This window comes from Leptomonas pyrrhocoris (genome assembly GCF_001293395.1).
Source record: "Leptomonas pyrrhocoris isolate H10 chromosome Unknown, whole genome shotgun sequence".
Taxonomy (NCBI): Eukaryota; Euglenozoa; class Kinetoplastea; order Trypanosomatida; family Trypanosomatidae; genus Leptomonas; species Leptomonas pyrrhocoris.
In genome coordinates this window covers 1676676-1704477 of record NW_015438359.1, presented here as the reverse complement: position 1 = coordinate 1704477, position 27802 = coordinate 1676676, and the positions used below count along the sequence as shown (strand labels likewise).

The 27802-nt window shown below is 60.5% G+C and overlaps 4 protein-coding genes across 4 annotated transcripts; all 4 read right to left on the bottom strand.

The window, feature by feature from the left end:
* Nucleotides 1–565: 565 nt before the first annotated feature.
* ABB37_02360 (hypothetical protein) lies at nt 566–17951 on the bottom strand (the record flags this gene model as incomplete). The annotated part of the gene is made up of 1 exon (XM_015799327.1): nt 566–17951. Exon 1 carries the CDS (start codon nt 16808–16810, stop codon nt 566–568), a length of 16245 nt encoding a protein of 5414 aa, XP_015662805.1. The 5' UTR covers nt 16811–17951.
* A 735-nt stretch (nt 17952–18686) lies between these two features.
* ABB37_02359 (putative ubiquitin-conjugating enzyme) lies at nt 18687–19843 on the bottom strand (the record flags this gene model as incomplete). Its single annotated transcript, XM_015799326.1, has 1 exon — nt 18687–19843. Exon 1 carries the CDS (start codon nt 19374–19376, stop codon nt 18687–18689), a length of 690 nt encoding a protein of 229 aa, XP_015662804.1. The 5' UTR covers nt 19377–19843.
* Nucleotides 19844–20611: 768 nt separating this feature from the next.
* Nucleotides 20612–23584, bottom strand: ABB37_02358 (hypothetical protein; the record flags this gene model as incomplete). Its single annotated transcript, XM_015799325.1, has 1 exon — nt 20612–23584. Exon 1 carries the CDS (start codon nt 23390–23392, stop codon nt 20612–20614), a length of 2781 nt encoding a protein of 926 aa, XP_015662803.1. The 5' UTR covers nt 23393–23584.
* Nucleotides 23585–24079: 495 nt separating this feature from the next.
* ABB37_02357 (hypothetical protein) lies at nt 24080–27396 on the bottom strand (the record flags this gene model as incomplete). The annotated part of the gene is made up of 1 exon (XM_015799324.1): nt 24080–27396. The coding sequence occupies exon 1, from the start codon at nt 27344–27346 to the stop codon at nt 24080–24082; it is 3267 nt and encodes a 1088-aa protein (XP_015662802.1). The 5' UTR covers nt 27347–27396.
* Between the last annotated feature and the right edge of the window lie 406 nt (nt 27397–27802).

Here is a 27802-nt window from a genome sequence, read left to right as displayed (position 1 = left end):
TGCGTCGCGGAGCAAGAAAGAAAAGAAAATAAGAGGAGGTGTCAATGATTCAGCGAAGGAAGACGAGACGGCGAAGCAACCATTCAAGATCGCAATGGGAGCCCCATCAATGTGGGCTGAGATGAGACACACACGCACGCCCACATAGCTTCGCATTGATGACCCCACAACGTGAAACAGCGCTTATCGTATCGCCCTGCCACTGGCAGAGCGCACACAGGCCGCGATGCGCGGTGCTGGCACTTCATCCCCTCCCCCCCCCCCCGCCCACACACACAGACAGAGAAAGAGTGAAGGGACATAAAGACTAGCTCTTGTTGTTACATTCGATTGCACCACTGTTTGTTGGCAACGTAGGATCAATTCCCTCTACCCTTTTTTTCCCGATCATCCGCAAACACAAAAACAAAAAAAAATATAGATGCAAAGAAATAATAATAGAGGAAAGGTACGCTGAACGGAAATCGCTGTCTCTGCTTTCCTCACATGCAAAAGGTAGCGACCGAACAATCGGCCATACACCAGAAATAGTAACAGCAATAAACCATGATAGAGAAGGGGAGTTCTAAAGAGCCTTCTTTGCACTACAGACGTTGGCATCTGTCCTCACCGCCGCTGCCGCCGTCCCGGCCTCCGCGGTCAACGCCGGATCCTCAAACACGAGCTGCCGCGTCGAGCCGTTCGCGTAACCCACCAAGAACGTCGGCACATCGGCGCGCTCTTGCTGCAGACACGTCACCGGGCAGTTCGTCGCGCCGGTCCCAGTGCCCACACACCCGGCACTGCTCATCGTCGAGGCCAGCGCTGCGGTGGACGGAGAGCTGGACGAGTTCGCCGTCGCGGTGGGGCGATCGGTACCGCCAGCAGCGAGAGGGGCCGGGCTGCGGCTGAGAGACGCACCACCGTCTTGCCCTCTACTCCCACCAGCAGCCCCACCAACAGCCGCCGCCCCGCCAGCAGCAGACGACGCGCCCGCGGCGACAGTGGCGGACGCACTCAACGGCACCGTTGCCGCCGCTCCTGAAAAGAGGCGCGCATGGAACTCCACCATCGCTATTTTGCCCGGCTCGACGGTGTCGGGCGGCAGACGCAGGCAGCGCCACACCGACAGGCTGCCATCCGTGTGCCCGGTGATCAGCACCGACATGCCGGCCGCCCACTCGCTCGTTTGGTAGAAGGACACGGCAGTCAGGTTCGGCATCACGACGACGGCGCGGCCGACCACCACCCCCACGTCGCCGTTGTCGTCCTCCAGTGTGACAGAGTCCACTGCGCGCACTGAGTTGGGCGAGGGCAACGTGCCAACACCGAAGGGTGCGCCGTTGTTGTCGAAGATGACGAGCGCGCGGGCTGTGGCAACGGCGATGTGTCCGGTGACGCTGTCCACCGCCATATCCACCGCGCCGCGCGCGTCCTTTGCGTCCTCGGCGGTCTGCCCCGCCGCCGTCAGCTCCGCCTCAGTCGGAATGGGCAGCAGCTGCTCCAGTGACAGGCGACACAAAAAGTTGCAGCTGCTGCGCTGCACACGCCACACAATGGGCGCGTCGTCGTGGTGCCCGCGCGTGACGGTGATGGCGCGGTGCCGCGCAGGATCCAGCACGATCTTCTCCACCGCGTATCGGTGATAGCACATCGTGACACGCAGGTATAGCGCTCCGCTGAGAATGTCATCAGGAAAGAGGCAGTACACGGCCCCAGTGCTAATCGCGATGAGCAGCACCGACTCCCGCGTGCCGACCGCCACCGCGCTAATGCGTGCCCCGCTCTCGTCCGGCGGCTTGAAGGCTATCATCGAGTGGAAGACAGCCTGGCCGGCTGTGTAGCGCATAAGTCGTGCCTCGTGCTCGTGCCAGCACAGGTAGTAGTCCGTGTCCGGCACCGGGACGAGCTGCGCGTAGGCGCACGCCAGCTTCTTCGACGTGTGCAGCGGCGAAAAGCGCAGCACGGCGGGGCGCGACTGGCGGAAGTTCTCCACCAGAGACGGCGGGGGTGGGTGCTGCAGAATGTTGATTGGTGGGTCGCGTAGCACAAACCACGTCTGCGGCGCATCCATCGCGTGAATTAAGATGCGCACCACCTTCGGCGCCTCTCGTCGAAATGCCTGCGTGTACGTCTGCCCGCTCGCAAAGGTGCCGGAGGAGAGTAAGTTGCTGAAGGTGGACCCGATCTGCGTCCCTGCGCCGGACGCCGAGGAGGCGGAGTGGGCGGAGGTGTAGAGTCCGCCGAGGGTGATGGCGCTCACGTTGGCAGCGTTGGGTGCGCCGCTGCGGCCACCAGCACCACCGCCGCTGCTATTCCCACTACCACTGTTGAGATTGTTGCTCGAACCACCTCCACCTCCACCTCCCCCACCACCACTGTCGTTGCGTGTGCCGTGGCCCGCGGACCCACCATCCGTCGCGCGGCCCTGCAGCACCGGCACGAGTTCCTGGTGTGACGGGTGCCGCTCCTGGAAAAGCTGCGGCGGCGTCTGGCCGAAGTTTTCGACCTCCGCAATAATGACATCACACTCGTGCGGCGTCCCCGCCTCTTGGAGGGCCTGCGCCACCTCCTCGCCGTAGGTCATGCGCTGAAAAACGTTGAAGCGCTCCATCGCCAGCGGACCGCGGCGCCGCACACCGAAGACAAGGTCGATCCACTGGTGCAGATGCTCGATCACGTAGAAGCTCTCCAGGGCATAGCGCATCACCGCCGTGAAGACCTGACGGGAGTTCTTCGCCCAGGGCGGTAGCCGCACGTCATCGACCGGCTCGCCGTCAGACTTGACGCCCAGCGGGAGGTGGTCGGCGTTGGCCAGAAAATTGTTTGTGACGTAGAACTCGGGAATCAACTCCTTGCAGTCCGCGGGCCCCGTCACGCAGGAGCTGAAGGAGGCCGCCACGGAGTCGAAGAGCCGCATCGCCAGGTCAAAGTCACCGCCCTGGAAAAGACGGGCGTAGGTCGTGAAGGGCTGCACGCGCAGTAAGAAGTACAGCACACCACCGCTGGTGGAGTAGTGGGTGCCGTGGTGGAACGGGTAGGACTTGCCCGTCTCGACGTCGCAGACTTCGCGCGTATTCTCGAAGAGCTGCGCCACGATGCCGCGCCGCGACTCCGTCTGCGCCCCCATGGGGTAGCCGAAGTTACGGAAGGTGGCGGCGGACTCCAGGTCAAGCGTCGCGCTCGCGTAGTCGGCCAGCACCCACGGAAAGACGGGGTACTGATTCAAATCACGACTGGTCCGACCAGCCACCTCGTTTAAGAAACGCAGGTAGTCGTAGTTGGACATCGCCCCTGTCGCCCACCGCACGAGGTTTGCCTTCATGCTCGCAGCTCGCTGCGTCTCATCGACAAAGGTACATTGCTGTGGCGCCACGACATCTTTCAGCACCTTCATGAACTCCTTCCGCGCGGACGGGTTCATGGATTGCCTCGCGTCCACCACGGACAGCATCGGGCCCTCGTCGTAGTACAGCTGCAGCTGCACGGCGGTGTCTAGGTGCATATAACGCAGCGAGCGCACCGTGCGGATCGAGCTAACGAGGTAGGACCAGAATATGTTCTGATAGTTGCGGCCCATGACCTGTCGTACCGCCTGCGCCACACGCGTGCCATCCTGCTGCTGCCGCCGCTTCGTCGAGTTGCCCGTGAAGAACTTCTGGAACTGCTTCGTCATGGAGGACATACTGAACATATATTTTCGCGCAGCTTTGATCGGCGCTGCCGTCGTCTCCGCACTCGGACTGGCAGCGGAGGCAGCGTTGCTGTTGCCGGCGCGGCTCAGCGGATCGTCTTCATCGTCGTCGTACTCGCAGAGAATAATATCGCCCCCCTCCGTAACCCGCGAAAACCCAATGACTTTCAACGTCGTGCTTGTCAGCAAGATGAGACAGGGCGTGGCGTGGATGCCGTTGATGCGGAAGCCGTTGCTGATAAAGCGTAGAATCTCGTTCGGCGCAAGCAGGTAGCGCAGCAGCGTCAGGGCTGACGGGGTTAGCGTGATGGACAGGTCCTTCAGCGAGATGGGAACCGCCTCGTTACCGATGTGTGGACGGCAGCGGGTGGTGAAGGGCGGCAGTAGCACGGCGATGTGCTGCACCTCCTCCTCGCACTGCGCGGCGCGCACGAGATCATTTTTTTGGGACTGGTGCTGCTGCTGCTGTGGCTCCGCGTCATCGTCTGCGGCGGGTTGTGTCTCCGCTACCGCGGCTGCAGGATCCTCACCGTTGACAGAGGCGCCGCGCACGGAGGACAGCAATCGTGTGCGGGCAAACGAACTCGGGGCGGTGGAAGCGTTAGGGCTGCTGTATTGGCCGCCACTCGTTGCTGACGACGCACGTGCTGTCGCAGGGGCTGATACGAGGTGTGATGTCGCAAGAAAGCTGTTGTTGCTGCGGTGGTGGTGGGCCGCGCGTCCCGTTCCCCAAAACACACCTTTAAACTCTCCGTAGTTGAGCTCCGTGTCGAGAAAGTGGTAGAGCGTGACGTCACCGCAGTTGCGCATCTGCTCCAGCTGCGATTCATGTGGGGGTGCGGAGGAGGCGTTGTTATTGCCGTCCTTCGTGTCGTCGGAAACCACAATTCCGCTTGCGGCCTCGGGGTGACTGCCACAGGCGGCGGCACGGTGGTCACCGTCTAGGGCGCAGGTCAAGGACAGCAGCCAGTGCAGCTGCGAGTCATCAAGCACCGGCGTCGTCGCGACGTAGGAGGAGAAGCGCGAGGCATAGCTGTTCTTCAGCGCCGCTTTTCTGTACCGGTCCGCCACCTCCGTGACCTGCACGTATTGGTTGTTGAAGGCCTTGATGCGTTTGATGTACTCGCTACGCGTCTTGATGCTCGCCTTGAAAGCGAGGTCCGCCTTTGCCTTGAGTCGACCCGACATTAGCGTCTCCATCGACGACGACTGCGCGACACAGTATTGTTCAAAGGTCGCCATCGACTCCTCCTCGCTCGGCAGCGAAAATATCATAACAAAGTCGTCGTACAACGAGAGCCGCTGCGTCAGCGTGCGCACCGTCAGCGCCTTCTCCAGCTCCTTCGTGTCGGCATAGGTCTGCACCATGTGGCGGAAAATTAATGTAATGAGACGCTTGCGGTGCTTCGCGTCCTCGTCTGACATCCACGCCGGCGGCAGCGCGCCGTACACGCGGTACAGCACGCGGAGGAGACACTCCAACACCCCCTTGTGCTTCCACCCACGTCGCAGGACCAGAGTGGTGAGGGTGTAGATGCTCTCGATGAGGCCGACGCTCGCATCCTGCATCGAGGGGCGGTTCAGCACCGCAATGCACGCCCGCATCACCTGCCAGCTGAGCTGATCGATGTAGCGACTGGGCCACTCCTGGCACAGCAGCAGCAACGTCAGGAAGTAATGGGTCGCCATCGGCAGGTCCAGCACGTTAATGGCGAGCATGTCAACTATCAGATCTGTAAAGTGGTTCACGTTGAACAGAAACACATCAGAAAAGTTGCCGGTGCTGGGGGAGGACGACGCGGAGATAGCGTGCGGGTGCGGCACGTGCGTCACACCGCTGCCGCCGGCACGTTGGGAGAGAGGCGGCTGGACGAACTGGACCGTGTGACGCGGCCCCGCAGGCGATGATGCCGCCGCCGCTGCCGGGACGCTGTTGGGTGAAAAAAAAGGTTGTTGGGTCGGGGCGAGCGGCATCGGCGTTCCGGCGAGTGACGCGGAAGCGGTGATGTTGGAGTTGTTGTCATTGTTGGTAATGCTGGTATGGAGGGGGTTGCTAACGGCGGCGGCCCCGCCCACGTTGGGCGACAGCGGCGGCAGCATCGCAGAAGAGGTGAAGGATGCATTCGTTGTACCGAAAAGGCCGCCCCCGCCCATCGCCAGCGAGGACGAGTGCATGGCGCTATCCGTAGAGCCGGACAGCCCACGAGACGGTGGCGGTGGCGGCGGCGGAGAAGCGGCCATCGCACCGTGGCCGAAACTTGCATCGCCCAGGCCCGGAAACATCGGGGTGGCGGACAGCGGGCAGTGCGGGCCCAGCGGGGAGCCAGCGGTGGTGGTGGCGTCTTGCCGTGGCGGCAGCGCCAACTCGCGATCGCGCTGCTCCTTCACTGCGTTGCCGACACTCAACAAAAAGTACTGCACGAGCGTCGTCGTCGCGTCATCGGTGGCCGCCTTGGCAGACACAATCAGCAGCAGCTGAAAGAGCAGCCCACCGCAGGAGCCGTAGGTAGGCCCGCCTATCCAGTGCGGCACGGGTAACGTGTCGAGGGAGGCGCGGATCAACGCCTGCAGAATGCTCACCGCGTCTCGCTGGACCACCTCGCCCGCACACGCCGCCACCTTAGCGATGTTCCCGGGGTACGCGTCGACCGGATCGCACGTCAGCAGGGCATTTGGGGCATCTGGCAAGTTCGAGAAGGACGGCACCGGCGCATTCACCGCCTTCTTGCCGGCAGCCGCGGTCGTCGTCGGCGCAGAGGACGGCGCCACCTCCGTCGTGGTGGAGAACGTGGACGCGAGCACGGTCGAGGAGGTGATGGGCGCTGAGTTTGTGGAAGCGGCGGAGGTCTGACTTGTGGCAGAGTCGGCGGATGAAACGGACGAGCTGTCATCGTCGTCGTCGTCGCCGTCTTCCTCCTCCTTGTTGTTGACTTCCTTTGTTTTGGCGTACTCCCTCCTTGAGGTGTCCAGCGCACCATCAGGAGAGCCGAGAGGGCTGCCTGGGTCTGGGTGAGTAGCGCCGAGTGAGGCAGCCGCCGTACTCGGCTTTGCGGTTTCCTGTAACGCGTCCTGTCTGCGTGTTTCGTTCAAGAAGGACGGCACCGAATCCGCCGTTGCGGTTGGCGGCGCGGACGAGGAAAGTGGAAGGCTCGATGACGTCTGTTGCTGCTGCTGCTGCCGCATAAACTTCTGTTGCATCATGAGACGCCGCGGCGGCACCCGTGTCACGTTGATCGACGGCGGGCCCTCCGCATCAAACGAGGTGTTCGGCACGCTGTTCACGTCAACATCGTTCACGCTTTCCCCGCCCACCACCGGCACTGTTCCACCCCGCCGTTGCAGGGGAGAGGCCGTGGCGGTGTTGCTCGCCACACCGTCTTCGTCGACGTCGTCCTCGAGATCGTAGACAAACCGCACGCTGCTTTCCGGCGACTCGAGCACCGTCATTTGATCCAGCTGCGCAGACGACGACTCCGCAGTGCGAAACGTCATGGAACTGATGCGTGGCATGCGTTGGGTGGCCGAGGTGGGCGACTGGGCAGATTGTGTCGGCGCAGAAACGGTCAACGGAGTCGCTGCGGCTGCACCGCTGCCTCTCCGCCGTCTTCGCGCCTCGGTGAGGGCCCCACTACCGTCACCGGCATTTTCACTCTTGTCGCCGTTGTTGTGAATGGTCTCGATATTGGGAGATGATGCCTGAAAGGCGACCGTCGGTGCTAACACAGGTGTCGGTGATGTGGACGGGGCGCTGTCATCTGCCGCCTCGGCCGGCCGTTCATTCTTTGCCTTCTCTCCTCCTTGCTGTTGTTGCTGCTGCTGCTGCTGCTGTACTGTTCTGTCGTCGATGGGCGTCACACCGGGCTCCTGCTGCGGCAACGAGGAGGCCTCGCCGGTCGCATGTGATGTCATCGTCGTCGAAGCTGTTGCTGCTGCGGATTCGTAGGTCGTAGGCTTATCCACCGCCATGGAGGGGCCTGACGCCGTCCCGGACTGCCGCATCGGGGCGGACGTCATCGTGTGAATCACCGTGTTCCACGTATCCGCCTCCTCCACCAGCATGTCGCGTGTGATGTACGCCGCCAACGCGCTCAGCGCGCCGACCTGCAGCGGCGAGCTCACAAAGAGGTAGAAGTTGGCGGAAAAGGAGGCGAAGTGGCGGAACATGCGGATGCAGAAGAGTGTCGTGGCGTGGCGGGTGGCGTAGTCCTCCTCGCTCGACAGCGTGTGTGTGCTGTTGGCGGTTGTGATGACCCAACGCGAGCGGCGGACCTCTATCGGCAGCCACAGCAAGACGCAAACCCGCAGCACCGCGAAGGCGCGCTTGTGCGTATGCGAGTGCACGTAGAACTGCGAGCTCATCTTCCGCTCCGCCTTCTCCTCCGCCACGTTGTCGTCGTCGCCGCTATCCTCGCTGGCGCTGACGTCGTCGTCCGTCTGCTTGCCGTCGCTCACGCGCACTCGTCGGACGGCGGCGTTAGCGCTGGTCGGCGACGTCCCCAGGCTTATTGGTGGCGTCATACGACTTGCATTGCCGCTGCCACGAGCGGCACCTTCCGTGGCATCGGTCAGCAGGCGGTGCGACAGGCTCGACGTGCGCGGCGTCGTCGGCGGTGACGCAGCCGGTGCTGGAACGGCGATTGTCGTGGACGTGGTAAGTGGGGCGGGCACGGACCACATGTCCGGCAGCAACACCGGCGGCTTCCACTGCTGCATCGCCCCCCCCACGCCGTCATCATCCCTAGAGTTCGAGCTGTCGCCGCCGAATCCACCACTCATTGGTGGCGGCATCACCAACTTCATGTCGCTGTGACTGCTCAAGACACTGCGACTGGCCTGCAGCTCATCGTCGTCATGGTAGTGGTGGTCGTCCTCACCGCGGCCGGAGCTACCGCGAGCGGCCAACGATGTCATCGGCGGAGAAAGGCCCCGCAGTGGACCTCCGCCGTCGCCGCTGCTGTTGAGTGCCATCGCATCCTGCAACCCGAGAGGACTGACCGCGAAAGACGGCAGGTGCTGCGCGCTGACACCACCTGTTCCAGCGCCGCTGACGAGCGCGCTTGTCGCGAACGAAAGGTTGCCTGGCGTTGTGGTGGTGATGGGGCCGGTCGCGGCACTCTGCGCGAAGCTCATATTGGAGCTGATCCCGCTCAGCATGCCAGCACTGCGCGTGCGTTGGTGCCGCGGCAAGTTCGTGGGCCCCAGCACTGGCGTGCTAGAGGTGGAGACGAGCATCGGAGGCAGGAGCAGCGCACGGTAGCGCTTGACGCGAAGGAGAATCATGATTCGGCTGCAGATACGGGCCAGGCTGAAGTAGCGGCGTACGCGGTACGACAGCCGCCGCTCCCCGAGCCGCACTGCGGTGGACCGGGTAGCCTGCCGGCGCGGGGCCTGCACCGTTCGATAGAGATGCACGACGAAGATCTTGACGAAGATGGGGGCCACAAGGGAGTTGGGGTGCACATGAAAGGTGGTCATGACGCTGTCGAGTTGCTGCTGGAGGGAGTGCTTCCGGGAGAGAACGTCGACGTGGCGCGCTGCCCCGACCGACTGCGCCAGCAGTAACAGCACCAGGTCGTCATGCGCGGCGTGCACCGTCAATGCCTCGATGATCGCGGATTGGTGCTGCATCGCCTCCTCTTGTAGGATCGGGTTGTGCTCGACGGCTTCGAAGAAGATGCGCGTGGCGAGGACCACGCTCGTCGGGTCGGCGAAGCGCGAGAGACACGACGCGTACCACGGCAGGTCCACTGTGCGGGCGAGTGCGGTGAGGAAGGCGCCCTGCGCCGTACACTCCACCAAGCTGGACAACAACAGCGTCGTCAGATAATTCGCCGTGCGCAGCGGCAGTGAGTTCTTGCCGTGCGTCATGGCGGTCAGCACCGGCAGCGTTGCCTTCACGTGTGGGTTGAAGCGACTCACGACCGTCGCCACATCCGGGGTGAGCAGCGCGACGAGCGACACAAAAATCTGCACGAGGCCCTCCTCCATGTCGCAGGCCACGAAGACCTGCTGGGCGACCTGCACCACCGCAGAGCGTAGCGGTAGCGGGGTCTGCGCAGCCACATCGACGAGGCTGTGTAGCAGCCGATCCACGAAACGGTACGGAATGACAAAGCGCGCGTTGTGCCTCGCGTAGCGGCACTGCGAAGGGTGAAAGAGGCGATGGACACGCTGCAGCAGGTAGAGCGCCGCGTCTAAGGGAATGGCGGCGTAGAAGGCAACGTTGCCGAGGATGTGCTCGAAGGCTAGACGGTTCACGATGATGCGGTGCTCCTCGTCGAAGACGTTGATCTGCGACGAGGCCAGCGTCAACAGCTGGTCGCACGCCGCGTTGGTGAAGAAGGCCGCCACGTGGTGCGTCAACATGTAGGCGAAGAGCATGTAGGTGCGCGCGTCGAGTGTCACGGCCAGCGTGGTGCGCAGGAAGCACACGGTAATTAGCTGCAGAAGGCCTTCGAGTTGCGCGGAGGAAGTGACCAGGTGAAGCCAGTCTAACAAACGCGTAACGCCGCCACGAGTTGCCCACAGCAGCGGGTAGTCCACCCAGGTCTTGGGCGGGGTAGCGTAACGCCCCACCAGCTTCGCTACAACGGGGTAGCTCGCCGTGTTCGATAGCACGTTGCGCAGCAGGTTGTCGTCGTTTTCGTAGGGCACAAAACGCGCCATACGCGTGGAGATCGGCAGCCGCGACTGCGCGGAGCTCCTCCAGCTACCACCGTCACCGCTGTTCATTGCTTCGTCATATTCAGCGTTGTTGTTACTCGCTGCTCCTCCACTGCCACCAGACGCCATGGCCGAGAAGGACAGACCGAGGACGTTGCGTGGGTCGTGCCCGGCGGACCCGATGCTTGCGTTGCTCACCCCTCCGCCACCGCCACCGACCCCAGCCGCGGCTGATTTCGGATTGATCAAGGCAGCGAAGCCAGCGAAGTTGCCACCCACCTGCCCCGGAGACCCCACCGCCGCCCCAACACTGGCGTTACTCATGTGACGCACCAGCGTCAGCTCCTGCGGAATCGACTCTTCCAAAATCTTGGCCGGGACGACGAGCCGGCTGCTGCCGATGCCGCGACAGTCAGTGCTCGCGAGCTCCGCCTCCACCTGGGACCGGTTCAACGCCTGCGCCCAAAGCGTCACGTCCCCCATCGAGAAGAGCGAAGCTGCATTCGCACTCGCGCCTCCGCCGCCGCCACCACCGCCGCCACCGCCGTAGGGGTGTTGTGCGAGAGCATCGGTGCACCCAACGTTCACGCGTACATCGGTTCCCGAGGCGAAGGCGGGGAAGGCCGTGGTGCCGACCTTGAAGCCGCTCATGTATACGTCCAGCACCTGCGTCGTGCGGAGCACCGCGCAGACGTGCATCCATTTATTGGGCACGAAGTTCTGCAGCGCTTGGTGCTCGTTGACGGTGCTGCGTCGCGCGTCGTTCAGGGTAAGCTGCACGCTGTCGCCACCGAAGATGAAAAGCAACGCCGTCAAGTTCGGCGACCCACGCGGTGCAGTGGAAGCGCCACCACCGCCGCCGTCGCTGATTACGCCCTGAAACTCAAAGAGAGGAATGGTGGAGTAGAGACGATCAAACTTGAACCACGCACCGATCGTGAAGCCGGTGTCGGGCCAGGTGCCGACACTGATCTGCACACCGCCGAAGGAGGTAAAGCGCAGCTCGCTGCGGCGCGGCGCACGCAGCAGCACCGGCTGCCAAAAGCGATGCAGCTCCGCAGCACTTCCTGTAAAGGGAAGCCGCTCTTCAACGTAGGCGCCGGACAGCTCCAGGTAGGGCAGCATCTGGGAGAGTCCGTGGTCGAGCACCAAGTCCGCCAGGCGATCCGATCGCACGTTGCCGGTGCACTCAAGGACACGGAAGAGCACCTCGACTAACTCGCTGTACAGTTGCGCGTTGTGCCTCTCCGCAAAGCGCAGCAGCGAGGGGAGCAGCTCCAAGAAGACCGGCTTCTCTGCTGCGCAGTTGTGCTGTGCAATGTGAAAGCTTCCCACCACTTGCATCTCCGCGTAGTGCGCACCAGGGCCGCCGGCGTTTGTGTAGCTGCCATCGACGCCGCCGTAGGTGCCCATGCAGGAGTCCAGGACGGCCTGCGTGATGATAATGAAATACTCCGTCCCCTCCAGCCTCTCCAGCCGCTCCGTCACGGCGGCCACGAAGTTGGTGCCGGATAGCTGCGGGGCCGTGTGCTCCACCGACTCAAACGCAGACAGCAGCTGGAAAAGGTGGGGGATGGTTTTCATGAAGGTCGGCGTAGAGTACGGGGAGTCTAGCACGCGGACCAGCACCCGCACCGCGGCGTCCACGCAGCCGGAGCGCTGCATCCACACCCGCCGCTCGTGCCGCGCAACGGGGCTCAAGGCACTGCTGCTCAGATAGGCGGAGATGACGGAGAGGGTCTGCGTGAGGGCAAAGGAGTCGCTGTCGCGAATCACGTCCGCGTAGAGGAGGTAGGAGGAGGGCGTTTCCAAGGAGCGCATCATGCACTCCCGCCCCAGCCAGGACACGTTGCTGTCGTGGCTCGCAAATAAGGCCAGCACCGTCGACAGCCCGGCTGGGGTCAGCAGCTCGGGTGAGCGCCCCAGCAGCACACGAAAGACAGACCCGAGGGCCTCAACGGTATTGCCGCACTCCGCCACGGCGCGATCGGTGCCCGCCGCCGCCGCCAGCCCGACAAACTCGGTTTTATCAAACAAGGAGTTGTTGACGTTACCGCGGTACAGCCCACCCACGTCGCCGTTGCCGTCGTCTGGGAGAAGGGACAAAGAAGCAGCAGCAGCACCTGCCACGTGTCCCGTACGTCCACTTGCAAGGGATGTCGCGACAGGCCCGCTGGAAGCCGACAGAGGCCCCGTAATTGCCGACTCTGCATGGGCCGAGAGACCACTACCACCATCACCCTTAGCACCAGCATCGCTGGCCGCCGCGACATCAGCGTCATCGAGGAGTACACGGTGACTCTCCGTCCAGTCCCACGTTGACGTTCCGGGCATGTCTGGCACGGCTGCGCCCGAGACGGAGCTGATCTGCACGACGGTGGCTGTACCGGCGGCGTTGAGCATCAACGTGGTGCCGCTGTCTCGTGGCAGCGACCCCCGCGTGACGGCGCGACTCATCAAACGAAGAAGGACCTCCATGGCGTTCTTATCAATGTCTTCGTCGCACTGCGCGCCGACAAGGCCAATCAACCAGAGCACCACCACGCGCGTAAAAGATCGCTCGAGCGCGTTGCCGAAGGGCGTCTTACCATCCGCGCAGAAGAAGTACAACGGGAGCTCTGTCAGTGAGGCGACGTCGCTCGTCAGCGGGGTCGCGCCGAGCACCTTGAAAGTCTGCTCCAGCGCCTCCATCACACGTGACACCAAGGTGATGAGTTCGCGCTGTGTCAAGTGCGCGCGGCCGCTGACCACGTTGCCGCCGCCCCCCCCACTGCTGCTGCCGATGATCGCTGGCGTCGCAGGGTCTTGCACTGGGCCCTCGCCTGACCTCTTCTCTTGACTAAGCACCTCGCCGGTGGACGTCTGCGGCTGTTGTGCAGTAGTGGTGTCGTTGCCGTCGTCGACAGACCGCAGCTGGATGTTATGCTGGAGCTCATGCAGCAGCAGGCTAAGGTAGTTGCGGATCAGCACGCGGCCCTCGTATAGGCGAAACACCTGAGTGTCACGCAGGACAATGCTCGGCAGCAGCAGCCCCGCCCCGAGTCGCACATCAATCGAAAGCTCTGTGTCCGCCAGGATAAGGTTGAATATGCGCACGAGCTCGCTGATGAGTGCAATGAAAGATGGGACATCACGCCAAGGTGAATCATGCGGTCTGGCTCTGCTGCGGTTGCGATGGTGTCTGTGACTACGACGTGTGTGCTGTGTGAAGGGAGAGAGCGGCGGCCGGCGTGAGCCGCCAGATGTAACGCTGCTGCGCCGCAGCGCCGAGCCACTGCTGGCCGCCCCGAAACTGCGCATCGTGGAGAGTTGCGGGTCAGCCCCGCCGGCAACCTCAGCGGCGTTGCCGAGAACGTTGCTCTTGTCGCTGTCGCCACTGGCGGAGGACGACGACGACGAACCTGCCGAGGAGGAGTCGCCGTCCAACGAGCCCTCGTCGTCGCTGTTGGGCTCCACGCCTTCATCCACGTCGTTCGTGATGCTGCGGGTGAAGAGACCGCCGCCCTTCTTGCCGCTTCCAAAGAAGGACTTAAAGAAGGACTTGGCGAAGTTCTCCCCGCTGCCGCCGCTTTTCTTGTCCGTGCCCTGGCTGCGGTTCCGCACACGCTGCTTCTGCAACTTCTGTGCGTTCGAGGAGCGGCGCTGCGAGGTGTTGGCGGTGCCGCTTGAGTTGCCCACGCCGCTGCCGCGCGTACCTTGCAGCGAGCCGTGACTGCCGCTGAAGTCACCCGACAGGCCACCACTGGGCAGGCCGCCGTCGTTTGGTGTCTCACTGCCGCCGACGCCGATCGCGTTCACCACCTGCCGCAGGTCCCCAAAGTTGGCGGTGGTGAAAAAGCTGGCGGCAGCGTTGAAGACAGGGGCGCTGCTGTCGTACGTGCCGTCGAGGGCGCCGACGCGCCTCCCTCCCGCACCGCGGCCGCTCGAGAGGTACGGAGTTAACGTGGCGGCGCTTCCAGAGTAGGGCGAACCGAGGGAGGCGAACGGCAGAGAGCCGCCGGTCAGCGCCCGACTCGCATTGACTCCCCCACCGGCGCTGGAGAGCGACATGGACGTCGTGTCATTCGCCGTGTGTCCCTGCGACGCATTGTGCCGGCGGTGTCGGCCGCTGCCCGTGCCGATATGGACGCTGTTACTATCCGACGTCTTCGAAGCTGGTGGCGGCGGCGGCAAGAGTGGCAGTTTGGGCTGCTCCATCGTGCGCCCGTCGAGCACGCAGAACTGGTGCAGGACGCGAAAGAGCGTGCGGTCGCACTGCAGGACGCGCGTGGTGGCGACCACGACGGCGTGCACGTCCGTCTGCAGCACCATATGCACCAAGTGCTGGGAGAGGTCCTCACGCAGCTGCGGAGTGTCATGCGGGGAGGTAGTCGCGGCGGCGGTGAACCGCTCCGGCGCTGGTGTGGAGCTGATGGAGCCGGCGCTGAGCCCGACACGTGCGGCGGACGCGAGCGCACTGGGCTGGTGCAGCGAGGAGGACGGTGGCAGCGGCGTGTTGTCTTTCCCCCCACCGTGCGTGCCCGACGGCCCGGTAGACCCTCCACGACTCTTCTCGCCTTTGACAAACACCGCCTTGTCGGCAACGTTGTCCTCAACGCCGGTGCTTCCTGCGGCGCCGGATGCCGGCTTCTCCGCATTTGCAGAGCCGTGGCCGTCACTTCTGCGCAGCGGTCTGCCATCGTCATCGTCATCGTCGAGGCCCTGCATGAGCGAGAAGAGAAACACAAACATGACGGTAATGTTCTCGTACATGGCGACCACGTGCGAGAGCGGCAGCGGTGCAGGCAGTGCGGCAGCAGCAGCAGACGTCGTTGTCGGCGAAGCCACGTCGCTCACGTCGATGTTCTTCCTACTCAGCAGCAACAAGTTGCTGACCATCGAGAGCACCATCCAATGCCCGTAGTCACGTGTCACCCGCAGCACCTCGACAACCACGTCGAGCGCCGCGAACAGAAGCGCGTCGAAGGCGTTCTCGCGGCCGCCAAGAAGCAGCTGCTTCAACTGCTCCCGCGTGAGGCCTGGCGTGTCAAAGGCCCAGGAAGTGCTCAAATTCACCTTCTGCGACGACAACGACGGCGATGGAGAGGGGCGCACAAGCGAGGCAACGGCGGAGCAGTTTACCACAATGGGGCCCTCACGCTGCTGCTGCTGCTGCTGCTGCTGCAGTCCGGGAGAGACTGGCGCGGAAGCTGGACCTAAGGTAAGCAAACCAAAATACCGCGTGTTTAGATACCGAGCACCGGGCGGACGTAAAGGAATGGGTGAGTTGCACAGCTGCGCGTTGGCGTCACTTTCACTCGCTGCAAACGAGTTCAGGTGGCGAGGCAGCGCGCTGCGGGAGTTGCCCACGCTCGAGGTCGCGGGCTCACGCTGTATTGCGGATGGAGGCTCTGCTGACAATGATGATGCTGCCGCGGTCACTGCTGGCAGCGTCTCCTTCAACACGCGATCGTCCTCATACGGCCGCAGCACATCACAGGTCGAAATACGCAGCTTCAGGCCGTAGAACATGTACGTCACGCACGCCACCGGCTCGGCGTAGAGAAACGCACGCGCACACGCCGCCTGATTCGTACAGCAGCCGAGGACGCACTGCAGGGCATCGTGGGTGGCGTAGACGTACGCGCTGGGGATGGCCGCACCCGCGGCGGAAAAGCGAGCCGCCTCGTCGCAAAACCACACGTAAATCTGCGACATCCACGAGAAGTGCTGGCCCGCCACGACAACGGCGCAGATCGCGTCGAAGACGACCTGCGCATCCGCCGCGCTGCTCGCCCCGCTTATCTCACTCAGCATCACCGTGCAGTTCTTCAGGTTGCAGAAGACACGAAGGAGAAAGAGGAGGCGCTCCTGCGCGAGGAGGCCAACTTGGCGCATGCGCATCGCCTTGCCAAGACCCGCGAACGTCGCGCAGGACTCCTTCAGAAAGCTGAGCAGCGCCCGGGCGAGGGCGATCAGCATCTCATCCGGATTACTCGTCACAAAGGCCATGAGGGACAGCTTCTGCAGGCCAACGACACGCCATATAAGAAAGGCCAGCTCCGCCCACAGTCGTCGCTTCGACACATACCCGCTGACGGCGCCGGTCGACGAGGTCGTAAATCGGCCACGGCTCTGCTCAGTCAGCTGATCTTGGTGCTCCCGCAATACTTCGGAGGGCGTCACCGTGGACGCGAGCGTGGCGGACGAGCTATCGGGGCTGCTCGCTGCATTTCGCCCGCTTCCCACCACCGTAGGTGGGAGCGAAAACTGTGCTCTTCTAGATTTCGACGACGGCTGCTGCTGGGGGGCCGGAAGGGCATCCGTAGCGTTGGGCGAGGGTACGGGAACGAAGTTGGCGTTGCTCGTCGCAGGGCCGGCAGAGGTGGTGGCGGTGTCGTAGGTGCGGTGGGCATGATCGTAGTCGAGAACACTGCTGACGGCGTTGAAAAGCTTCTCCACGTGGCCGAGGTCACGCTCCGACAGCGACGGCATCGTTTGCTAGACTTCAACTGATGTTGCTTTTTCTCCCTTTCTCGTTGTGGGTGTATGTGGGAACGGAGAAAAAGAAAACGGAGACGCGTCGGTACTACCAGAGAAAAAAAAAGGAAGGCGTGAAGGAGACGCAAAGGTGGCGAGCAGTGCCCGAAACACAAAGGCTCGCTACGTCAAATACAACCAGTGAAAAATATATAATATGTGTGTGTATATGTATTAGGCAACAAAAACAACGCGTAGAAAGGTTCGGTGTGACACCAGTTACCTCACAACAAAGCGACAATAATAGTTCAAGTAATAAACGTCGCTGCTACTGCTGCTGCTGCTGTCTGAGAAGACAGTTACTGTCACCACTGTCGTGAGCCAATACACAGCAGCCTCGCAACGATCACACACACACACACGCGCGCTCAAAAGCACGCATGCACGAGCGTCGGTATAGTGGGGTAGTGGGTGAGGGAGAGCGAAAGCCTATATTTATATTGTGTGTCGTCCTCAATTTGCTAAAATACTGAACAGAGAGGCACAACAGCGACCAGCACCTGGCGAGTGCAAAGCTGCAGACACAAATATCTTTCACAGGACTTAAAATAGCAACGCCGCTCCTCCCTTTGCACAGGAGCAGTAGCCGAAATGGGTGGGTGGGTGATAAAAATAGCGCTCGGTACGGCGCACCTTCACGGTGGTCCGCACTGAAAACAGAGTGCGGTTGTGCTTCCCTCTTCTCTGCTTTAGCCTCCTCTTTTGAATGTGCGTATAAATGCTTTTCTTTTACGGGGGGGGGGGGGGTTACGGCCCAAACACGCACACCCGTGAACGTGAGAGTCGCAAAAGAAATATAGAATTGGAGGAAGAACAAGAGCGGACAACAGAGAAGACAAAGAGAGCCGCAAAAGCGCGTGATGAATTGAGGAATCGCTGCAAAGACTTTTGTTCTCAAAACGAGGTGAAAACGAAGACTATAAAGAACGTTTTTGCTTTTATGGAGGAGGGAGTTCTGACCGACGTTCACGCGTGCGTTCGACAGAATACCAAAGAAAAGTATCAACAAACAAATGAATTCTCAAGATGAAGCAACATGGGAAGGGGAAGGGGAAAAAACCACGACAACGTGCTGTACGGACGATAGCGTCATCCTGTGTTACGCAAAAAGTGTGGGGTCACCCCGAAGACAAAAGTACAGAGAGAGAGAGAGAGAGATTAAAGAATGAAAAGAATGGTGTGTGAGATGTGCATGGAAGCACGTTTAGCAAAAAACGCATTTGTTGCAAAAAGGGGAAAAAAGGAGAGAATAGAAGTGGAGAACAAAACCAGACAGCGATTTGATTCGGGAGAAGCATTAGGAGAAATCTGACACACGCCACCGCCTTTTAGTATTATTTTACCTCCTCTTCTAGAAGGTTCTTTTTTTGGGGGAATCCAAAGAGAATTGATTGAAGCAGTGAAACGCCTGATTCGTTTATCATTACGGTGATGACGTTGCTCTTGCTTTTGGGTGGATGCGTGGGTCTCCAGAAAAAAGACTTTCGCCCTTGAAGAAAGGGTAGGAAAAAGAAAACTGAAGGAATTCATGTCCAGTCGAATATACAAGTATATTTTGTGTGTGTGTGCGTGTATAAAACGTTTACCGTTTTCCATATGAATCGTTCTTCTGCGTTCATCCGTCGAGGAGTGACGTGGGGAGAGCAACAAAATGCTGACGATTGTTTATATATATATATATATATATTTAACACTAACCAATAATAAAAGAGAAGAGAACGTACTGGGAAAAGGTTTTTCACGATGGAAGCAGGCGTCCAGAGAAAACCGAAAAGAGAGAAAAAAAAGGGGAGGACAGGGTAACTATTTGGAGGAGGAGAAGGGAGGGCTATTAGATCCGTCGCAGCGCCTTTTTCTTCTTCTCCGCCGCCTTCTTCATCCGCTCCGCCTTCTCCTTCGCAGCAGCGGCGCTAGGATGGCAATTCGCCTCCGTCACCGTGAGCTTACTCCCTCCAACGTGCGCCTGCCCTTCCGCGCCGTCCTCTGTGCCCTTTGCACTGGCGGAGGCGCGCGTAGAAACACTCGTCGCCTCCACAGGCAGCGTAAATCGAGCTGCCCCGTCAGCCCGCGCCGCGTTGATGGTGGTGTACATAGTCGCCTTGCGCTCGTAGGCGGCGTAGTCCTCTAACAAGAGTCGGCCGGCTTCTTCATTGAGGGCGCTTTCCGGATTCGGCTCGATTAAGAGGCAGCGGATGACCGCGAGGATGTGGCGCAGGCCGACATGTGGGCTCCAGTCCCGCTTTAACGCGTTGACGCAGATGTCGCCCCGTTCGGCCACGTTGGGGTGAAATATTTTGGTGCGGAAGAAACCTTTCGGCGGCACCTCAGGGTACTGCTCGTCGAAGATCAGCACAACGTGGAAGCGGCCCGCCGCAAACGGTGTCCCTTCCGGCCCATCCAGGTCGAAGTGGTACTCGGTCATGGTATCCGACGGTCGCACCTGGACGCCGTCAACGGGGTGCTCGTGCACCTCCTGCATTTGGCGCATCAGCGTGCGCATCCCGGCAGCGGTGAGGGGCATTACGTCTCGTATGTCTCTTCTTTCGTCGGTGTGTATATGTGAGAAATGAATCCTCTTGTCTCTGACGAAAGATCGAATGGGAGGCACACACACACACACACACTCGGACAAGAGAACAGGGAGCAAAGATCAGCAGCAGCGGGAGGCACAAATACCATAGATTCTTCTTCTCTTGTTACGCCAGGCGTGCAAGCAGCCAAATCAATTAAGGGGAAGAAAAGGAAAAATAAAAGAAACACTCCGAAAATAATTCTAGTAATGAAAAATGATTAAATGAATAACCGAAACAGGAAAGGTGAAGAGTACACAAATCTAGAAGTGGGATATAACTGTAAGTAAGAAGGAAACCACAGCAACAACAGAGAAACAAAACAAAATAGCAACGAAGAGGTCGAGTAGGCCAGATAGAAGTTGTAGTGCGCTTCACCGTAACACGTTGATGCAGTTACAGCTCCACACAACAACCTGTGGTGCGTGAAAGGTGTGTGTGTGTGTGTGTGGGGGGTCAAGGCACGTAAAGAGCAAGAGCGGAAAGAAAAGAAAAGGCAAGACGTAGCAGAGAAAGATGGAGGAAAAGCAGCATTTAAAAAAAAAGAGTCGCTACAAGATGAAAGAAACATGGGGGAATGTACGCTGTGCGACGCAACCCGCTGAATAAAGGAATTACCCACGCATTGAGATCTTTTTGTTCTCATAATTCCTCTACGACCTTTAATAAACAAGAAAAAAAAGACCAGTTGTCGCTGAGTTTGTAGCTGAAAGTACCTCGGTTTTCCCCCATAATGGGATTCTTTTCTTTCTACATGCACAATGCCTTTAAAGAAAAAAAGGAAAAGAGATGTAAAGAGCAAAGAGAAGAAGCAGCCGTGCTGCTCGATGCTATGAACATAAAGTGGCCTCTGCAAACGCCATCGAAAGATAAATTCAACAACAATAATAATAAACATTCAAATGCCAAGCAGTGTACAGGCAACAAACTTGTAACGTACATGCTGCTCCTGCACAGACACGTAGGACTGTGCATGATAGCGTGTTCGAGAGCATCATCCACGTCAACAACAGGGAAAAAAAAACAAAAAGGAGGAGTCACCGGCCGGTAACGAGCCCAACCCCTCTCGTGCTCATCCGCGTTGGAGAAGGAAAATGTGATTCTTTTGTTTGCCCTTTCTTTTGCTTTTTTGAGTGGACGGGGGGGGGGGGTCCGGCCGTCGTCCACCTCGCTCTTCACTTTTTCTTCATAACTCCTCCCGCATATCAGCCGTTTCCGCAAGGAGGGTCATCGCCTCCCTCCACGGGGCATCCCAGCTTCGCCGTGCATCCATCTCCTGCAACTCCACGTCGCGCATGGTGTAATGCACCGTCAGCGCGTAGATCACCTGTTCGACGTCGCGGCGCTGCGTCGACTCCGCCTGCACCACCAGCGCTCGTGCATGTGGCTCTCCACTCAGCACCATCCATCGCAGCTGCATGGCCAGCGGGATGCGCCGCCACTCCTCGTCCTCCTCCGCTGCCAAGGCGCTGCGTGTCGCCGCCTCCGTCAGGATGAGCCCGCGGAACACCGTCGTGCCCTGCACCCGCTCACACACGCGTGTCTGCCGCATCGTGCCGCCGTACAGCAGTGTGAAGAGCTCCACGTGCGCCTGCAGCCGCATCAACACAACCCCTGTCCACGCCGCGTCCTGCGTCTGCAGCAGTTCCAGCTGGGTGCGGAAGTAGTGCTCCTCTTCAAGCAGCGCCGCCATCATGCATGCATGGCGTGCGGCGAGGCCGCGACTCGAGGTGATGAGGTCCGCGCGAGCCTTTTGCTCCACCGCGCACAGACGCGCCCGCTGCCCGGCGTGGACGATCTTGCGCGCACGGTACACGCCGATCCACCACCGCAGGAAGCGCTCCAGCGGCAGCGTGCCGACCGTCAGCACGCGATGGGCATACGCCTGCGGACGGCACACACCTTCGTGGAAAAACTCTTTCTCTGCGTTGATGATCGCAGCGCGACGGATCTCTTCCAGCATGACCAGACGCTTGGCCGCGGTGAGGAAGGCAGGGTGTGGGGCGGCAGCGGCGGTGGCGGTGGTGCCCGCGGTGCATCGCTCGTCACGCGACGTCTGATGCTTCCTGAGCTTTTCTAACAAGTTGTGCAGCTCCTCCGACGACGATTTCTCCGCAGCTTCGTCAACTTCCTCTTCCGCGCCGTTGATGCGCGCGAGCAGGTAGTGCCCCAACGCGTCGTCGTCATCGCTGCACGCAGGATCAATGTACGACCGCCACACCGCACACGACGCCGGCAGCGTGCGAATTGCCTCGAATGACTCCTCCTCCTCCAGCGCCGCCCGCGCCTCACACTCCTCGCGGGCGATGCTCAGGCGCCAACGGCCACGGCGCACGTCGCGGCGGCTATACGCACGTGCAGCACGCGCCGGTGCCTGCTGCGTGCGCGTCGACGACGTCCCCGCTGCCGCTGCTGCGGCGGCACCGGCCGCGAAGAGAGGGGCAAAGCGGAGGCCCGACGCGCGTTGACCGTGCTTCACGGACGTAGAGTGCTGGAGTGGTGAGGAGGCCTGCGCGCACTTTCCGGAAGTGAAGGAGCGCAGCGATCCCCGCGGACTCGTTCGCGCAGGTGGCACGTGAGAGGTGGTGATGATGCAGTTGCCAGAGGAGGTCGCGCACAGGGGCCCGTGCACCCGTGAAGAGGCGGAGGAGGAGGACGAGGCGCTGGTAGGAGACGACACGTGCGCCAAGCGGTGACCGCTGGAGTCCCGCAGCGAACTCAGCAGCAAACCAGATGGCACCACCTGATCGACGGCGGTAGCGTCGGACGCGGTGTTAGCACATGTTGCCAGTCCGCTGGAGAGGCTTTCTGTGTGTTGCGGTTGCCGCTGCTCCGGAGCAACGAACTTCCTGTACTCAGTCGAGCGTGCGGCGGAAAATGACTCCAAAAGATCTTGGTGGTCGAGAGGATCGCCGTTGCCTCCGCCACCGCCAGCGGTGCCGCTGTCGCTCGGAAAAGGCTGTGATGGAGCTTGCGGAGAGAGGCCGAAGACGCGTCGCGCGGTCCCATCCGCAGGGGCAACGACGCTGCTGTTCCGTCGCGGTGACATCAACGACGACGCCATTGTTGCCGCTGCACTCCACCGTCCCTGCGAGCCCGACAGCGGAAATAAGTTGCTGGCGCTCGCGTTGATGTTTATACTGCTGTTGCGGGTTGCTCGACGGCCGATCTTGCTAGGGATGTCGTGCTGGAAGAAGGGGTGGGCGGGGCGGGGGAGCACGGGGTGGACGTTATAGGAGGGGTACACGTGACGGGGGGCGGTGCGCGGGCCAGCCTCTCGCGCTCCTGCGGCGGTTGAGTTCGTCACGGCGGAGGTGGCGGCACCAGCATCAGCATCGGCAGCAACAACCGCAGCAGAGGAGGAGGAAGATGAAGCGAACTGACACAGCGCGCGTGGTGTGGTGGCTTCCACCGCCGCCGACGGCACAGCGGCAACCACGCTCGAAATGGGGCGTCGCGGTGAGGGCGGGGGAGGCTGCGGGACGGTGGTCGGAACGAAGGGCAGCAACAGATCACTGGCGCGCGTCGCACTACCCACCGCCACGTCCGCAGAGGAGAAGGAGGGGACGGTGGCGCTGCCGAAGTTCATGACGTCGACGTCTTTGCTGCCGTGATGCCTATAGAAGCAGAACCCGTAGGTTGTGCTGATGTCACGCGGCTCGATAACAGCTTGCGTCCGTGAGGCAAGGAGTTGGGAAGGCCGCTGCGGTGTTAATGGGTTCGTCGGATGGAGCTGCGGCAGGTAGCCGGCCACCTGCGGGGAGGACGGGATGCCTTGCAGGTTTTCATCCTTGTAGGGGTCGTATACAAGTTCGTCCAGGTTGTGGTACTCCGCCGTGCTCGCCGCTTCGACGGAGGCAAAAGAGTTGAAATTGCTGGCGGACTGCGTCGCCTGCGCCGACACGGACGATGAGGTGACGTTAAGTGCCGCGTACTCCTTGCTCCTTAAGTCGGTGGAGGAGTTCATATTGTGGTGTAGGGGAATGAACGTGCGCAGAAGAAGGAGAAAAAAAAGAAAATAGTGTACTTCGTTTTAATTTTCCTTCAGCAACGCCGAAGATGTACAGACAAACAAACAAACAAACCGAAAACGAGTATCTGGTCGAAGCTTTTTTGTGGGCCTGCGCGGTTTACTGCAGCAGTAATGATACAAACACCTGAAACAAAACAATACGACAGGGAATGAGAGAAGCGAAGAAGGAGAGGTGGCTCGCAGTGAAGTGCCGGAGAGTTCATACGAGAGACGTTGAAGCCACGTGGTGTCAAAGAAGCCTACACGAATATATACATACATGACCGTGCTTCGGCAGAACTGATGTGAGGAGCCCACTATTCCTTTTCCTCTTTTACAAGGAAGAGCGTATGACCTCCGATGATGGCGTGTGCAGTAGTGCCCCCACCGTTACTCGAGTTTTTGTCTGCACAGCAGACGGTGAAGAAGATAGAGAGGGAGAGGGCCGTGATCGAGAAACAAAAAAAAAAGCGCGTAGAAAGAGAAAAAAACTTCAAACGGACGTTTGCGCTCCATCAATCAGGCAACATAAAAGAGGTGCATCTATGAAAGTACCGCAATACACGAATCAGAAAAAAATAAATATATAAAGGAATAATAACAGTAATAATAGCACTGATAATAATAAACAGAAGATTGGCATCAGTCGCGTAGGAGCGCTCGCGTGGCGTGCGACAGGGACTCGTTCTCCGCAATCATCTCCTGCAGCCTGGCCTCCCGCTCAAAGACCTCAGCTGCCTCGCGGTTCCGCAGCACTTGCAGCGTGCATGCCGAATCCGTAATGCCCCAGCGTAGGGACGATGCGGTGCCACGCGCAGGAGGCCCAGCGCTCCTTGCACGGGCAACCATCAGGCTATCCGTTCTATGGTCCTTGTCAGGAAAGGTGTTGTACTCCGCATGGTCTTCCGCTGGTTCATCACAACTATGCAGGAGCTGCTCCGCGTGCGCGTCGGCACTCGCTTGCACACTGGGCAGCTGATTCACGGACTCGTCTGCGAGTGAGGCCGCTACCGAAGACATCATCTCCTCACCTGGGAAGTGCGCATCGCTGCTGCTGCTGCCGTCGTGGTGGCAGTACTTCTTTTGCTGCCGCCTTCTTCCTTCGTTTTCCTTTTCTTCTTGATTGCGCTGCGCCGCCTGCAGATACACAAAGCGCCGGAAAGGCAGCATGTATGCGAGGTAGCGAAAGATCGGATCGCCTGGGCGGCACTGTGCCACGTGCATCGTGCACCGCCGTGCGTCGCGCAGCACACAGGTCGCCAGCAGCTGCGCTTCGTCCAACTCATTTGGGCCTGGGATGAGCGTGAGGATGGTGCGGTCGTCGAAGTGGCCCCGCATGGTGCCGTTGGTGAGAGCCGTGAAGGTGCCGATGCCGTCCAAGTGGCTCGTTAAGTACACGATGCAATCACTCGACGCTGCTACAATGCCGCCCTCCCCGCAACTCGGCGGTGGGCGAGCTTTGAATGGGGAAAGCGAAAAAAGAAGGGCGTTAATGGACTGTTCTTGGAACGGCGCGGGTTGACAGTAGGCGGCGAGTGTGGCGTGAGTTGTGCGAAGCGGCGCCTGATCAGCCCTTCTCTTTTGCCGCTCGCGAGACACCGCACAGTTCAGCTGCGACAGCTGCACGCACACATCAGTAACGGCGGCGAGGTAGCGATGACATCGAATTCGCCGCGCCTCCTCCGCCCTAATAACCGAGAGAGACTGAGGTTGCGGGATAAGTGCGGTGAGAGTTTGCGTAGCGGCGGGGAAATGCGCCGGGATGACGCCGTCAGTCACAGGAATGGCGCTGCTCAGAGGAGACAGCTCGGTTAGCTGGGACAGCGTTGAGCACGCGCTCATCGCCGAGGCGGCATGCACCTCAACACCCTCGTTTGTGCGTTGTGTGCAGTGCAACGACAACGGATCCACCACTACCACGGCTACATCCACCGTCGTTTCAGCAGCAGCATCAGGGGTAGGCAAGTCTTCGGGGTTCTGGTCTCTTTCTGACAATGTCACCACCTTCACGTCCTCTTTGTCCTGACGAGACAGGGGAGGGAGTGGGTCGCGTCCACCGCTCACCTTGTGCTTGACTCTATCGGCTTCTTCACGTGATGCTCCCGCACACGAAAGCAGCACACGACATCGCAGCGGTGCGACCGTCGGCGGCAGTCTGTGCGACGCCCTTGATGCTGCTCCATCACCCGCGAGCCGATACACTACCGGCTTTGACACCGCGGGGATCACGCGTTGATGCAGCACGGTGTAGCCCTGCCCTTCCAAGCACGTGTGTACTACGCTGCCATCCTCGGCCACCCACGCCAGCACATCAGCACCTTCGGGGTGTGAGTCGTCTGACACTGCTGCTGCTGGTAGGCACCAGTACACCGCAGGAGGGCTGCCGCCCGCGTCGCCGACGTAGCCGTTCGCGGCACACCGGTTCGCCTCGTACATCCAGCACAGTCGCCCGCTTTCCTTCGCAGAAGACGAAGCAAAAGAGGTCGTGCCGTGGCCGCCACTGTGCAGGGCCCGCATGGCATCCAGCACCCGCGCCGTCCGCGGAGCCGCGAGATGCGTCGCCTGCGCCGGTGTGAGGGAGGAGAATCGACAGGGGTGGGTCGTGCGTCCATGGTTGAGCACTCCTCCCCAGTGATGGGGGTCCGGTAGCTCGCCTAGCCACCCACCACCACCACAGCCGCCGCCCTCATTGTCCGCGAAGAGCAACGTGTCGGTGTAAACGCTTGCCGGCAACGAACGCGCCATGGAGATTTGTGCTCGCGCCTCTTGCACGTTGCACTCGTTTTCTTCTGTAGGGTCAGTGCCGGTGGTGTACGCTGCGTGGTACACGATGTCCGTCATGGGCAGCTCCGCATCCATTTCGAGCGCCATCTGCAACATGACGCGCCACGCCGGCGGTGGGCTGCACACGGGGAACGTTTGCTCCACATAGGTGAAGAGCACCGATGATGACGACGGAAGAAGCGCGTCCACGTGAGTCGACGTTGGGAGGTACGACGCGACAGAGGAAGGAGGTAGCCGAGAGCCGTCTGGCCGGGTGACCGGGGCAGGCCACCGCACCGTGAAGGTCTCGCGATGCACCGCCACCGTCAGCCGCACACGGCGCAGGACGCACCACAGCTCCAGCACGGTCCCGACGGGGAGGTGAGTGGGTAGTTGGCGTGGGTGGTGGATCGCAGGACTGAGTCGCATTTCGCAGCTACTGCTGCTGTGCGCCGCAAGAGCATCGACACCCCACACCCGTGAAGGCACGTCGTGGACCGAGAACACAGTCGTGTCCTGCGCGGTCTCTGACAGCGTCACAGTCTCGTCGTTCGGCTGCGTCAACGCCGGCTCGAGCAACCACTCGCGAACGGCGCCGTACACGGCGTAGCGGGTAAAGAGGTCGGGCCGCTTCTCCACCAAGAGGGTGTGGATCGGTGGCCCCGGCACACGCCATACACCGCAGTGACCGCCACAATGTAACGCTGCCTCACAGTGATGCACTGATAAAAGATGGTGAGGAGGGCGACTACTATTGCTGTGCGGATACCCTGGCAGTAAAGTGGAGATAAGGCGGGGGCGCTCCGCGAGACTGTTGTACACCGAGAGCGCTGCCCGCACCTTAGCTTCGTAGGCGCTTAAAGTCCAGGCGGTAAAGCACATCTCCCGCTCCGCCTCATCTTCCTGTCGGGCCTCACCGGCATCGCCACACTCGCCGTCACAAGAGGGTGAAAAAACAGTGTACCGCTTGTGCGTGCCTCGACGTGCATCGGGGGTGGGCGCCTTGTTGCTACGCACCGCCACGAAGGTGTTCATGTCGTCGAGGAAGGAGAGAATGGTGCCGTCCCCGTAGATAAACTCCGCGCCGCCGTCACTCCAGGCGGCGGCCCGTACAACGGTGTCGGCCAACGAGTGTTGCGGGTGCATTCCGCTAGGCGTTCTATGTGCTCCGACAACAACGAGTAACCATAAGAACTTCAAAAGAGGAAAAAGAAGAAATAGATCCAGTCATAGGGAAAAGGCGCCGCGGCCATACAACGCAAAGGAGAAGAGCGTTAGAGGTCGAGGAAAGAAGGAGGAACAGTATCGTGTACATGTGGGAGGCGAACGAACTTCTTCTCCTTTTTTGGGAGGTGAGAGAGGGAGGAGATTCACTACCGCATAAAAGGAACCCGAAAGGAGCAGAATGCGAAGCGGGGAAAACAAAAAAGAAAAGATCCTCGCTGCACCAGCGGTTAATGCTCTGTATCCGGTCTTGGTTGGGGTGTCAACGCCGTTGCCTACGCAAAGGCGCAGACAAGGCAGGGTGTTTGGCTTTTTAAAAAGCACAAACAAAAAAGATGCGGCACTCGAGTTATTCGGCTCTCTTGTTCTCAACGCTCT